The sequence below is a fragment of the Aquarana catesbeiana genome, linkage group LG11, assembly GCF_042186555.1.
Source record: "Aquarana catesbeiana isolate 2022-GZ linkage group LG11, ASM4218655v1, whole genome shotgun sequence".
NCBI classification, from domain to species: domain Eukaryota; kingdom Metazoa; phylum Chordata; class Amphibia; order Anura; family Ranidae; genus Aquarana; species Aquarana catesbeiana.
In genome coordinates this window covers 9,598,895-9,614,706 of record NC_133334.1, presented here as the reverse complement: position 1 = coordinate 9,614,706, position 15,812 = coordinate 9,598,895, and the positions used below count along the sequence as shown (strand labels likewise).

The window sequence follows — 15,812 nt, the reverse complement described above, 5'->3', positions numbered from 1 at the left end:
CATACCCCCCCCAATAGAGGTGTCCTCTCATCAGCCATAGCGCTCCAAATACCATTGTTTTTTGGATTGATCTATCTACTACTTCTTTACTCTTCTTTGTGTTTCTTGCTGTAAGGCTGGGTTCACACTGCCGCATGGAGCGACTCACAGCAGGGGTCCGATGCATCCCTGTTCACCGCTTCAGATCCGATCTTTGGCTGAATTTGGACCTGAAACGGACCAGAAAACACATGGGACTCCTGTGCAATTCACACCGGAGCTGCTCCCTAGAGAGCCGGTCACAATCTCTTGACATGCGAATTGGATGCAGGGAAGCCAGCAACCATTTCCCAATAGAGTGAACACAGCCTAAAAAGTTATTTGCATCTGTTGTCAAGCAAATGCTTCCTTGAATTTAAGTTGGGCTGACAAAGAATTTTGTAACATTTTGGAAAAAAGATACAAACAAGCAGTCCAGCATTTGAGGTCAGGATGGCAAAAATCTCCACAGCCACCATACATTTCCCTTTGGTGCTCAGATAGGCCGGGATCATGGCAATCCAGACACTGCAGAACACCAGCATGCTGAAGGTGATGTATTTGGCTTCATTAAAACTGTCCGGTAATGTCCTGGCTATAAACGCTGTAATAAAACTGAAAGCAGCCAGGATCCCCATATAACCCAGAACAGAGTAGAACCCGATAACTGACCCTTCATTACACTGAATGATGATATTTGTTTCCCAGTTTTTAATGGTTCTACTGCTAACCCTGGGCCTTTCCAGGGAAGGCATCTTGTTTCACCCGCATGATTCTGCTGATGCATTGCATAGAATATGGGAATAATGTTTTGATGCAAATATTTTCTAAAATGTTTTCTCTAGAATTATTTTTCCTCCATGTTGCATATTTCCCAACTTTGTATGCAAACTCCTCAATACAAATACTGAACAAGAAAATCAGTGAAGATATCTGTTTTACAGCTTTTAACTGTGAACAAGTTTATTAACTTAAAAAGTTAAAACAAACACTACAAATGGTATGCATGCCTGTGGTGCAACATTGCAAAAGGAAAATATTCTACTTGGCGCATCATTCATTGTGTTCAAGCCTTAAAGTCAACCTTCCATGAAACAAAAGGTCAACTTTACTGACAGACCCAAAACACTTATTTGCTAGAAAAATGCAATTTGTTTTTGACAAGTGGTCAGTGGCAGCCCATCCATTAGGGGCACACGGGCGCCACCCCCCCTTTCCATGTGCCCCTAATCTACATGCAGGGTGCCGGCGCATGGATTACAATGGGGAGGGGGGTTTGAAGCACGTGATTAGAGCCAGAGCCTCTAAAAGGCTCCAACAAAAGGGTGGGCTTGCGGCGCAGAGCACTGAGCCTGAGCCCACCCAGTTGTGTGATGATAGCGAATCATCATTCGCCATTGTCACACTGATCCTCCTCCCGGCCAATCAGGAAGCGGGCCCTGAGAGCTGTCCCTTGATTGGCTGAAAGGACAGGCAATCCTATTGGATGCCTAAGTGGAGGAGGGAGGAGATGTATGGCGGAAGACTCCATGATGCAGATGAGGAGGGGACGCAATAGAAGCCTCCACCTACCACCTGCTGCCCATCGCCCATAGGAGCGTGGCCCGCCCGCAACCTACATGGGGTAAGTGTGGGGCTGGATGACTGCAAGACCCCCCAGAGGAGTGCAGGAAATCCACCGACAGTGGGGGGTGGTTGTCTTCCCCCCCCCAAAAAAAACAACAACTGCCAATGCAAGTGGTTTTAGCCAAAATGTGATTAGGGGGGTGGTAGACCATCGGTAAAGCAGACATTCGATTCTCCTGGAAGCCCCACATTAAGTTTAATATGTAGGTACAACTCTTAAATATCACTATAAGGCTGGGTTCACACTGCCGCATGGAGCGACTCACAGCAGGGGTCCGATGCATCCCTGTTCACCGCTTCAGATTCGATCCTTGGCTGAATTTGGACCTGAAACGGACCAGAAAACACATGGGACTCCTGTGCAATTCACACCGGAGCTGCTCCCTAGAGATCTCATCACAATCTCTTGACATGTGAATTGGATGCAGGGAAGCCAGCAACCATTTCCCAATAGAGTGAACACAGCCTAAAAAGTTATTTGCATCTGTTGTCAAGCAAATGCTTCCTTGAATTTAAGTTGGGCTGACAAAGAATTTTGTAACATTTTGGAAAAAAGATAGAAACAAGCAGTCCAGCATTTGAGGTCAGGATGGCAAAAATCTCCACAGCCACCATATATTTCCCTTTGGTGCTCAGATAGGCCGGGATCATGGCAATCCAGACACTGCAGAACACCAGCATGCTGAAGGTGATGTATTTGGCTTCATTAAAACTGTCCGGTAATGTCCTGGCTAAAAACGCTGTAATAAAACTGAAAGCAGCCAGGATCCCCATATAACCCAGGACAGAGTAGAACCCGATAACTGACCCTTCATTACACTGAACGATGATCTTTGTTTGATATGATCTTTTGTCCAACTCCTGGAACGGGGGAGAGATCGACAACCATGCAATACAGATTAAAGCTTGCAATGATGAGCAGATGAAGACAACAAAATTGGGCAGCTTTACTCCAACCCATTTTTTCCACACACTGCCCGGTTTGGTGGCTTTAAAAGCAAGCCAAACCATTGCAGTCTTGCCCAACACAGAGGAGACCGCTATGGTAAAAAGAAATCCAAAAGATGTTTGGCGTAGCCAGCAGGTTGTATCCATGGGATGACCCAGAAACAAGAACACACAGAGGAAACCCAACATGATGGAGACCAGGAGGACAAAGCTGAGGCTCTTGTTATTGGCTCTGACAATGGGGGTATCTCCATATGAAATAAATACAGTCATTGTCAAAAAAGTTAAAATGCAAAGGAATAAAGAGATAACCATGAAAAATAAAGATAGATTATCAGTATAAGACAAAAACTCTATCAGCTTGGGATTACATTCAGTTTTGTTCTCATTTGGCCATTCGTGGTCCAGACACCTCATGCAGTTGTCACTTCCTGAAAAATAAAACAATTGTGGAATTTTAGAACATGTTTGAATTTAGTTTTTAATTTACACAGAATAAAAAGTATTTTGGACAAAAACTATAGAAGTCCACACAATGTTCTCATATGGAAAAAGCCAACGTAATATAAATATTAACCAATTGACCTCTGGAAGATTTACCCCCCCCCCCCCTTCATGACCAGGCCATTTTTTGCGAAACGGCACTGTTTTATTTTCCTTGTCAAAAGAAGTTTATTGAGTATACAATGTTATAAAGATACATAAAGTAAGTTTACAAGGATCTATAAAGTAAGCTCATTGTTTTACAGTAGGGTTTATATAGGTAAATATCGTGAAATTTCAAATATTAAACATTGGGTTCACGTAAACCTAAATTAAAGATATATATCATTTCCTTAGTTACTTTTGTAGGTATTTAAATGATTTATACCTACTATACATATTGTTTACAAGTAGAGTGTATATAGGTCAAATAAATTCTGATAATGAGCTTTAATCGTAAGGTGGAGAAAAGGAAAGAGAAAGAAGAAAAAGGGTTGAAAGGTAGAGGTATGGTCCACAAGGTTGTCCCGCTCGTCAGTTTATTATTCTTTTTAGTTCTCTTTGAAGCCTTAGAATGGGTGTCTCTGTAAGTCATTTAATCTGTTACCATGGCAACAGGACAGAGTCATTGAAGTTTGACAGGAACTGTTGTTTTATCCAAGGATGCCAAAGTTTTTCAAATTTTGGAATTTGATTTTGATCGATGGCTACCATCTTAGCATGGGACAATGTAGGAGATTTCCATGCCTTGGCCACTGTTTGTTTTGCAGCCGTTATTGGTTGGATCATAAGTTTGAATTGAGAGAGTGTTAACCATTCCGGTTTTAGATTAAGTAAAGTTAAATATGGATCTGGTTGTATTATTTTTTTAAATATTTTAGATGCAATCACGAAGACTTCCTTCCAGAAGGTTTGGATTACTGGGCACGTCCACCATATGTGTAAATGTGTGCCTATTTCTGGGCATCCTCGAAAACAAAGAGCTGAGGTATTAGGTGAATATTTTGCCACTCTAGCGGGTACAAGGTACCAGCGAGTTAGGACTTTATAATTTGTCTCCAGTGCTAAGATGTTGGGTGAAGATGACTTAGATGTGAGCCATATGTTAGACCAGTCCGTGTCTTCTAAAGTTCGTCCCAGGTCCTCCTCCCACCTCTGAACGTAAGAGGGTCTATTAAGATTTGCTACTCCATATAATCGATTATAAAGTGATGAAATTGTACCTTTAGCAAATGGATCTTTTGTACAGATTGATTCAAAAATGGATAATTGGGATAATGGTGTATCCCCCTTTAGGAATGGTGTATAGAAATTTTTGATTTGGAGATATCTAAATATCTCAGAGTTTGGTAGATCATATTTTTCTCTAAGCGATGGGAATGAAAGGAATGATTTAGATGCTATGAAGTCATTTAGTGTCTGAATGCCTGATGTTGTCCAAGCTTTAAAAGAATTTGGGTAGATCAGCACTGTTTTATTTTAACTGATAGTTGTCATGCAATGCCAAATGAAAATGATGTCCCTTGTTTCCCACAAATAGGGCTTTATTTTGGCGGTATTTTTTTACCTCTGCATTTTTTATTTTTTGTGCTATAAACAAAAAATACCAACAATTTTGAAAAAAAAAAGAAACAATATTTTTTACTTTCTGCTTTAAAACATATCCAATTAAAAAAAATATAAAAATAAAATTTCTTCCTAATTTTAGGCCAATATGTATTCTGCTACATGTTTTTGCTAAAAAAAAAAAAAAAAAATTACCAATAAGCGTATATTGATTGGTTTACACGTCTACAAACTATGTATATATTTCAGGAATTTTTATTTATTTATTCTTTTTTATACTAGTAATGATCAGCGACTTATATCTGTACTGATATATATATATATGTACCACTGGGGTGGACAATCGGACACTAACTGATACTTTTGACACTTTGCGGGAACCAGCAACACTAATACAGTGATCGGTGCTATAAATATGCATGGTCACTGTACTAATGACATTGGCTATGTACATAGGCAGAACCCCGTTCTTTGTGGTTTACCAATGATCGACGAGTGCCGGAGGACATCGAGTGCCCGGCACCCACAAATCGGCTTCTGCTGTAAATAATCACAGCAGAAGAGCCCCCTGCAGGCGGAAGTGCAGGATCACGTACAGTATATAAGTAAAACTGCTATAGGGCAGTCAGCAAGTGGTTAGGAACTCCAGAGGAGTCATTGTATTCTTTCTATAAGGTTTCTGGAACTGCCCATAGGGAAGTGCTGCATGCATGACAGTTTGGTGGTGTGTATGTGACATCATCAAAGTATAATAAAGGTATATCTTTTTAAAGTGTAAGAGACTCTTCAGGGTTCTATTAATAGAGGATGAATGATGTTTAGAAAGAATAATTGTTAAATATGGTGTACAATAGACATGTGCAGTTAATTTTGTTCTGCATTTTCAGTTTTCGGAAATTCAGATGTATCCAATTTATTTAATTACAATAGTACCAGATTTAATGAATCCAAAATAACAAAAAAAAACATTTTTAAGGAACTTCTAATTCAAAATGATGTGAATAGTTTTCAAATTCAAAAAGTTTTCAAATTCAAATAGTTTTAAATTTGTTTTACATTTTCCAAAGAGACTACAATAGAAAAACATATATAGAATAGAAAAGAATAGAATGGAATAGAAAAAAAAATGGCATAAAATAGAAAAAATATATCCATCTTCTGAAATGTGAATTTCAAATAGAATAAATTTGAATTTGAATACATACATAATTAAAGAAAATAATAGACTATAATGAAATAGAAAAGAATAGAATTTAAAAATAGAAAGAATATAACCATTTCCCAAAATTCAAATAGAATCCATTCAAATTCTAATAGAATAGAGAAGAATAGATTAGAATAGAAAATTAAACGGAATAGTATAGAAAAAAACATCAGAATAGAATAGAATAGAACGACTAGAACCATACACGGAAATTCGAATAGAAAAGAATAGAATAGAATAAAATAGAATAGAATAGAAAAGAAAAGAATAAAATAGAAAATAATATAATACAATAAACAAATAGAAAAATACGAGAATTAAAAAACAATAGAATAGAATAAATATGATCATTTCCCAAAATTCTAATTTGAATTGATTCTTTCTGAATTTTGGGAAATTATTATATTCTTTCTATTCCATACTATTCTATTGTTTTTTTATTCCATTCTTTTGTATTCTATTCTTTTCTATTCAAATGTCAGAAGATGGTTATATTCTTTGTATTTTATTCTATTCTTTTTTTTATTATGTCCTATTCTGTTCTTTTTTTTTTCTATTCTATTCTGTTCTTTTTTACTCTATTATATTGTATTATTTTATTTTCTGTTATATTCTTTTCTATTCTATTACATCTTTTTCTATTCTATTCCTTTATCTTCTTTTCCATTTTATTCTCTTTGGAAATTGGAAAACAAATCAATAACTATTTCAATTTGAATTTGGAAAATTGGAATCGATTTGAACACGAATAAACAAAATGAATGGCGAAAACGGATTAAATAAATTTAATGAAACAAATTTATGTAAATAATGAACCGAAACAAAACAATTTTTTTCTGCACATGTCTGGTTTACAATGTGAAAGATTATCAAACAAAAAAAACTAACAAAAAAAAAGCAAACACAACTGATCTTATGGCAATATGCAGCTATATTTAATATTTATATTGCATTAATACAAAATTGACTTTGTTTCCAGTGCCTGCTATGGGTTTCCTTGCATTGCTTTTACCACCAACAGAAGTCTTATGCCGCGTACACACGGTCAGAATTTCCGACAACAAATGATCGATGTGAGCTTGTTGTCGGAAAATCTGACCGCGTGTATGCTCCATCGGACATTTGCTGTCAGAATTTCTGACAACAAATGTTTGGGAGCTGGTTCTCAAATTTTTCGACAACAAGCCTTGTTGTCGGAAATTCCGAGCGTGTGTACACAATTCCAACGCACAAAATTCCACACATGCTCGGAATCAAGCAGAAGAGCCGCACTGGCTATTGAACTTCATTTTTCTTGGCTCGTCGTACGTGTTGTACGTCACCGTGTTCTTGACGTTCGCAATTTCCGACAACATTTGTTTGACTGTGTGTTTGCAAGACAAGTTTGAGCCAACATCTGTCGGAACAAAATCCACGATTTTGTTGTCGGAATGTCTGATCGTCTGTATGTGGCATTAGAATGTAAAACTAAAACCCACCTGTTTTATTGGACATCTCTCCTTCTGAGCATGGGACACAACCATGACAACATTCATGTACATCTGAGCTCAGCACTTCTCTGTTTCCAGGTAAACAGTCCTCAGAACACTGCGATCTCGGGATCTAGACAAAAATAATTTTTTGTTAAACTACTTTCAGAAAAGATTTTAACTTGTCAACAACAAGTTGACAAGTTAAGGACCAAGTCTATTTTTCACACTTGTTATTGACAAGTTAAAATCTTTTTTTCTTGCTAGAAAGAAAATTACTTAGAACCCCCAAACCCTATAGTCTTTCTTTTTCAGACATCCTAGAGAATAAAATGGAGATTGTTGCAATACTTTATGTCACACCGTATTTGCGCAGCGGTCTTACAAACGCAATTGTTTTGGAAAAAATACACATTTTTGAATAAACAGTAAAGTTAGCCCAATTTTTTTCTATATTGTGAAAGATATTGTTACGCCGAGTAAATTGATACCCAACATGTCAGGCTTCAAAATTGCGCCCGGCATGGCAACAAACTTTGGCACTTAAAAATCTCCATAGGCGATGTTTGAAAAATTCTGCAGGTTACCAGTTCTGACTGGTGTGTGACAAACCCCTGTCCTCAACAGGACTATGTCCACTGTAAATGCTTCCTTTGTCCAGAACCAGCACTATCCAAGACCCTTTAGCCCACCCAGTCACCAACCGTAACAGTGTAGGGTGAAAAGCATCAGACTCTTTATTCAAACACATGTATCAACAGATATACAACTCAGGGACACTCCCCCCTCCCTTGGATTGAGGGCGGGGTAAACTGTCCAATAACAATAGACACATAGGTCAGGTGTATTCAAACTATTTTTCTACATGGGGATTATGGGTGGAATATTGTAGTTAAATATACATAGGAACATATTTAACCTATTTCTGATAAGAATATGCATAAAATTATTTTATCTACATGGGGATTATGTGTGGAATATTGTAGTTAAACATACCTAGGAAAATATTTAACCAATTTCTGATAAGAATATTTAACCCATCAGAAATATGATAAATAGGTTAAATATGTTCCTATGTTTGTTTAACTACAATATTCCACCCATAATCCCCATGTAGTAAAATAAATATATGCATATTCTTATGAGAAATTGGTTAAATATGTTCCTAGGTATGTTTAACTACAATATTCCACCTATAATCTCCATGTAGAAAAATAATTATATGCATATTCATAACAGAAATAGGTTTAATATGTTCCCATGTATGTTTAACTACAATATTCCACCCATAATCCCCATGTAGAAAAATAATTATATGCATATTCTTATCAGAAATGGGTTAAATATGTTTATATGTATGTTTAAATGTAATATTCCACCCATAATCCCCATGTAGCAAAATAATTATATGCATATTCATAACAGAAATAGGTTAAATATGTTTATATGTATGTTTAACTACAATATTCCACCCATAATCCTCATGTAGCAAAATAATTATATGCATATTATTATCAAAAATTGGTTAAATATGTTCATATGTATATTTAACTACAATATTCCATCCTTAATACCCATGTAGAAAAATAATTATATGCATATTCTTATCAGAAATGGGTTAAATATGTTCATATGTATGTTTAACTACAATATTCCACCCATAATCCCCATGTAGAAGAAGAAATATATGCATATTCTTATCAGAAATAGGTTAAAATTATTCCTAGGTATGTTTAATTACAATATTCCAACCATAATCACCATGTAGAAAAATAATTATATGCATATTCTTATCAGAAATGGGTTAAGTATGTTTAACTACAATATTCCACCCATAATCCCCAAGTAGAAAAATAATTATATGCATATTATTATCAGAAATAGGTTAAATGTGTTCCTAGGTATGTTTAACTGTAATATTCTACCCATAATCCCCATGTAAAAAAAATAATTATCTGCATATTCTTATCAGAAATAGGTTAAATATATCCCTAGGTATGTTTAACTACACTATTCCACCCATAATTCACATGTAGAAAAAAATATATGCATATTCTTATCAGAAATAGGTTAAATATGTTCCCATGTATATTTAACTATAATATTCCACCCATAATCCCCATGAAGAAAAATAATTATACGCATATTCTTTTTAGAAATAGGTTAAAAATGTTCCTACGTATGTTTAACTACTGTATTCCACCCATAATTCCCAGGTAGAAAAATAATTATATGCTTATTCTTATGAGAAATAGGTTAAATATATCCCTAGGTATGTTTAACTATAATATTCCACCCATAATCCCCATGTAGAAAAGTAATTATATGCATATTCATATTAGAAATAGGTTAAATAAGTTCCTAGGTAAGTTTAACTACAATATTCCACCCATAATCCCCATGTAGAAAAGTAATTATATGCATATTCATATTAGAAATAGGTTAAATAAGTTCCTAGGTAAGTTTAACTACAATATTCCACCCATAATCCCCATGTAGAAAAATAATGATATGCATATTCTTATCAGAAATGGGTTAACTATTTTCATATGTATGTTTAACTACAATATTCCACCCATAATCCCCAAGTAGAAAAATAATGATATGCATATTATTATCAGAAATAGGTTAAATGTGTTCCTAGGTATGTTTAACTGTAATATTCCACCCATAATCCCCATGAAGAAAAATAATTATATGCATATTCTTATCAGAAATGGGTTAAATATGTTCATATGTACATTTAACTGTAATATTCCACCCATAATCCCCATGTAGAAAATCAGTTATATATATATTCTTATGAGAAATAGGTTAAATATGTTTCTATGTATGTTTAACTACACTATTTCACCCATAATCCCCATGTATAAAAAAATATATGTATATTCTTATCAGAAAAAGGTCAAATATGTTCCTATGTATATTTAAGTGTAATATTCCACCCATAATCCCATTTAGAAAAATAATTATATGGATATTCTTTTTAGAAATAGCTTAAAAATGTTCCTACGTATGTTTAACTACAGTATTCCACCCATAATCCCCATGTAGAGAAATAATTATATGCAATGCATATTCTTATCAGAAATAGGTTAAATATATCCCTAGGTTAAAACCCTTTCATGACTAAGCCTATTTTTGAAATTTGGTGTTTACAAGTTAAAATCCGTATTTTTTGCTAGAAAATTACTTAGAACCCCCAAACATTATATATATTTTTTTAGCAGAGAATCTAGAGAATAAAATGGCGATTGTTGCAATATTTTTTATCACACGGTATTTGTGCAGCGGTGTTTTAAACGCAAATTTTTGGAAAAGTGACACTTTCATGAATTTTAAAAAATCCAAACAGTAAAGTTACCCCAATTTTTTTGTATAATGTGAAAGATGATGTTACGCCGAGTAAATAGATACCAAACATGTCACCCTTTATAATTGCACGCACTCGTGGAATGGCGATGAACTATGGTACCTTTGAATTTCCATAGGCGACGCTTTAAAAATTTTTTACGGTTACCAGGTTTGAGCTACAGAGGAGGTCTAGGGCTAGAATTATTGCCTTCGCTCTGACGATCGCGGTGATACCTCACATTTGTGGTTTGAACACCGTTTACATATGCGGGCGCGACTTCCGTATGCGTTTTCTTCGCTGCGCGAGCTCGCGGGGACAGGGGCACTTTAAAAATTTTTTTTTTTTTTTTTAATTTATTTTATTTATTTTTGTACTTTATAAATTGTGTTTAAATGTTTTTTTTTTTTTTACTTTTATTGCTGTCACAAGCAATGTAAACATCCCTTGTGACAGTAATATGTGTTGACAGGTACTCTTTATGGAGGGATGGGGGGTCTAAAAGACCCCCCATCCCTCCTTTACACTTCAAAGTATTCAGATCGCCAAAAACGGCGATTCTGAATACTGTGTACTTTTTTAAATTCGGCGCCATTGGCAGCCGAGTAAACGGGAAGTGACGTCATGACGTCGCTTCCGCGTTTACAACAGGAAGGCTGGAACGAAGCCACTCACAGCTTCGTTCCAGCCCGCCCCCAGCCGCCGAAGGCAGCCGAACGGACACCGGGTCTCCCGATCGCACGGGAGGCCCGGTAACAGTGGCGGGAGGCGGCGGGAGGGGGGGGATGTCCCCTCCCGCTCCTCCGGTATAACAGCCGAGCGGCTTTTAGCCGCATCGGTTGTTATACACGGGTAGCCGATCGCCCGCTGTAAACAACGGCACCGGGATGATGCCTGCAGCTGCGGGCATCATCCCGGTATAACCCCGGAAAGCCGAGTATGCATATCTGCGTACGGTCGGCGGGAAGGGGTTAAATACATTCCTAGGTATGTTTAACTACAATATTAAACCCATAATCCACCTATAGATAAAAATCATATGCATATTCATATCAGAAATGGGGTAAATATGTTTCTATGTATGTTTAACTACAATATTCCACCCATAATCCCCATGTAGAAAAATAATTATATGCATATTCTTATCAGAAATAGGTTAAATATATCCCTAGGTATGTTTAACTACAATATTCCACCCATAATCCCCATGTAGAAAAGTAATTATATGCATATTCTTATCAAAAATTGGTTAAATATATTCCTATGTATGTTTAACTACAATTCTCCACCCATAATCCCCATGTAGAAAATTAATTATATGCATATTCTTATCAGAAATTGGTTAAATATGTTCCTATGTATGTTTAACTGTAATATTCCACCCATAATCCCCATGTAGAAAAATAATTATATGCATGATCAGAATATGAGTTAGCCCCTTCCCGACCAGCCGCTGCAGTGGTACTGCGGCAGGTTGGCTCCCCTGGGTGAATTGATGATACCTAACGTTGGTTCGCTTTTTGACCTCTAGGGGGCGCGCGCATTCCACTGAAGGCACGCGCGCTGTGGCCGCATTTCACCACCGGAGCCGATGCGATTGCCCAGCAGGCACGATGACCGCCCGGCACCCGCGATCGCTCATGAGCGAAAACCCCGGATCTGTGTGTGTAAACACAGATCCCATGTCTCTCAGGAGAGAGGAGATAGATTGTGTGTTTATACTACGTATGAACACCAATTTCATTCTCCTCCTAGTCAGTTCCATCCCCCTACAGTTAGAACACACCTAGGGAACATAGTTAACCCCTTGATCACCCCCTAGTGTAAACCCCTTCCCTGCCAGTGCCATTTATACAGTAATCAGTGCATTTTTATAGCACTGATCGCCGTATAATTGTCACTGGTACCAAAAATGTGTCAAAAGTGTGCGATCTGTCCACCGCAATATTGCATTCCTGATAAAAATCGCTGATTACTAGTAAAAAAAAAAATAATAATAAAAATGCCAAAAATCTATACCCTATTTTGTAGACGCTATAACTTTTGTGCAAACCAATCAATATATTCTTATTGCGATTTTTTTACCAAAAATATGTAGAAGAATACATATCGGCCTAAACTGAGGAAAAAGTTTGTTTTTTTTAAATAAAAATTGGGATTTTTATTATAGCAAAACGTAAAAGATATTGTGTTTTTTTCAAAATTGTCGCTCTTCTTTTGTTTATAGTGCAAAAAAATAAAAACAGCATATATGATCAAATACCACCAACAGAAAGCTCTATTTGTGGGACGTCAATTTTGTTTGGGTACAACGTCGCACAACCACGCAATTGTCCGTTAAATTGACGCAGTGCTTATTCGAAAAAAAAAAATGGCCTGGTCATTGAGCAGCCAAACCTTTCAGGGCTGAAGTGGTTAAATATGTTCCTATTTATGTTTAACTGTAATATTCCACCCATAATCCCCATGTAGAAAATTAATTATATGCATATTCTTATCAGAAATTGGTTAAATATGTTCCTATGTATGTTTAACTGTAATATTCCACCCATAATCCCCATGTAGAAAAATAATTATATGCATATTCTTATCAGAAATAAGTTAAATATGTTCATTGTTAGGTGTTAACATGATATTCCACCCATAGCCCCCATGAAAAATAATACTTCTACCCATATTCCCATCAAATACAGGTCAGATTTGTGGGAAAAAATTACATCAATTTTGTTTGGGTACAACATTGCACAACCGCACAATTGTCAGTTAAAGCGACACAGTGCCGTATCACAAAAAAGGGCTTGGTCAGGAAGTGGTTAATCTTACCTCTTTTTGGTCATTCTTCCATTTTATTAAACTTGCATTGATAAAAATGCTCTGCTCTCTGGAAATAGATTGCTCAAATAATCCAACATCATTAGTGAGAATAGTTTTGTTGACTAATAAATGGTTTTGGATAACATATTGTGTAATAAATTCTCCATCTTCATTAAAGTATTGATGTGAAGTGTTTTCAGAAAAGTAGTATGAAGCTTGTATATATCGGTGCAACTTCTGCAGGAGAACAAAATTTGATTGAAATTATAATGCAGTTTTAGAGGACCCTTGTTGAGCCATGGACCTCGTGTTTCTGGAGGGCTGGACTTATTCCATGAGGTCACTAACTATGCTGTTCATACCTCGAGTACCACCTTACAGTATGTACGAAGGTTGCCAAGCTACTCTAAAATCCACCCAACCTAACATTCCAATTTTTTGTGAACAACAATAGGTTTGGTAGAGTTCCTCATGATATTCTTCCACTGGACAATGTATACTTATTCCCACTTAAAGTGCAGCTCCGGTCATTTTTTTTTTTTTTTTAAAGATAGTCGAAGCTTATGCCATTCAAATTGTCATAAGCTACATATGCAATTGTTTGTGTTCCTTGTAAATGCAATATGACTCACTGTCTCCTCTCGATTCTGTAGGCATCCATCATCAGTGTGTGCATCTGAAACTGGGTCAGACTTTCTCCCGGGATACAGTGCATGGCTACCCAGCATGCACCTCCTAATCACGCGCCTGCACAGTGTGAAGAAAGCGAGGTGCACTCGGTAAGGTGTGGAAGATCCCAGTTGACCGATAGCTACAGGGATATGTGTGTCATCAATCCCAAATGGGTGGGAGGATATGACGGACCTCGCTGCGGCAAGGTAATACGGAAGTGCAACGCTTCAGGATGTCTAAGGTATATAAACATTAGAATAAAACATTCCCAAACGTTGATGGCATAATGCCTGGGGCCAATAGGGTTCAATATTGAGTTGGCCCACCCTTTACAGCTATAACAGCTTCAACTCTTCTGGGAAGTCTGTCCACAAGGTTTAGGAGTGTGTCTATGGGAATGTTTGACCATTCTTCCAGAAGTGCATTTGTGAGGTCAGGCACTGATCTGGCTCGCAGTCTCCGCTCTAATTTATCCCAAATGTATGCTATTGGGTTGAGGTCAGGACTCTGTGCAGGCCAGTCAAGTTCCTCCACCCCAAACTTGCTCATCCATGTCTTTATGGACCTTGCTTTGTGCACTGGTGCGCAGTCATGTTGGAGCAGGTAGGGACCATCCCAAAACTGTAACCAAAAAGTTGGGAACATGAAATTCTCCAAAATGTCTTGGTATGCTGATGCCTTAAGAGTTCACCTCACTGGAACTAAGGGGCCAAGACCAACACCTGAATATCAACCCCCACACCATAATCCCCCCTCCACCAAATGATTTGGACCAGTGCACAAAGCAAGGTCCATAAAGACATGGGTGAGCGAGTTTGGGGTTGAGGAACTTGACTGGCCTGCACGGAGTCCTGACCTCAACCTGATAGAACACCTTTGGGATGAATTAGACTAGAGACTGCGATCCAGGCCTTCTCGTCCAACATCAGTGCCTGACCTCACAAATGCGCTTCTGGAAGAATGGTCAAACATTCACGTGCGTGTAAAGGCAGGTGTCCCAATACTTTTGGCGATATAAGTGCCTTGCAAAAGTATTCACCCCCTTGGCATTTTTCGTGTTTTGTTGCCTCACAACCTGGAATTAACATGGATTGTTTGAGGATTTGCATCATTTAACTTACAGAACATGCCCACAACTTTGAAGATTTTTTTAATTGTGAAGCAAACAACAAATAGGACAAAATAACAGAAAAAGTCAATGTGCATAACTATTCACCCCCTAAAGTCAATACTTTGTAGAGCCATCTTTTGCGGCTATCACAGCTCCAAGTCTCTATGAGCTTGCCACATCTTAACATTGGGATTTTTGCCCATTCCTTCTTGCAAAACTGCTCCAGCTCCTTCAAGTTGGATGGTTTGCACTTGTGAACAGCAATCTTTAAGTCTGACCACAGATTTACTATTGGATTGAGGTCTGGGCTTTGACTAGGCCATTCCAATTAATTTACATGTTTCCCCTTAAGCCACTCAAGTGTTGCTTTAGCAGTGTGTTTGGGATCATTGTCCTGCTGGAAGGTGGACCTCCGTCCTAGCCTCAAATCACACACAGAGTGGTACAGGTTTTGCTTAAAAATATCCCTGTACAGTCAGCGCATGCGCGGTAGCTTCCAAGATGGCCTCTAGCCTCTGAAGCTCCGCTCCACTCCGGCCCTGTTCGTTC

General features: G+C 37.3%; 1 protein-coding gene across 1 annotated transcript; it reads right to left on the bottom strand.

Moving 5' to 3' along the window:
- Positions 1–356: 356 nt before the first annotated feature.
- Positions 357–13,840, bottom strand: LOC141112903 (vomeronasal type-2 receptor 26-like). The gene is made up of 5 exons (XM_073606007.1): positions 13,829–13,840; positions 13,490–13,717; positions 7,324–7,447; positions 2,397–3,023; positions 357–685 (listed from the first exon to the last, which is right to left on the bottom strand). The coding sequence occupies exons 1-5, from the start codon at positions 13,838–13,840 to the stop codon at positions 357–359; spliced, it is 1,320 nt and encodes a 439-aa protein (XP_073462108.1).
- Positions 13,841–15,812: the final 1,972 nt, after the last annotated feature.

Excerpts from the sequence above, each read along its gene's own strand:
- LOC141112903 (XM_073606007.1), bottom strand. Across the intron at positions 3,024-7,323 it reads AGAGATGTCCAATAAAACAG|GAAGTGACAACTGCATGAGG; the intron begins GTGGGTTTTAGT and ends TTTATTTTTCAG. Across the intron at positions 686-2,396 it reads GGGGATCCTGGCTGCTTTCA|TTATCGGGTTCTACTCTGTT; the intron begins GTTTTATTACAG and ends ATGAAGGGTCAG.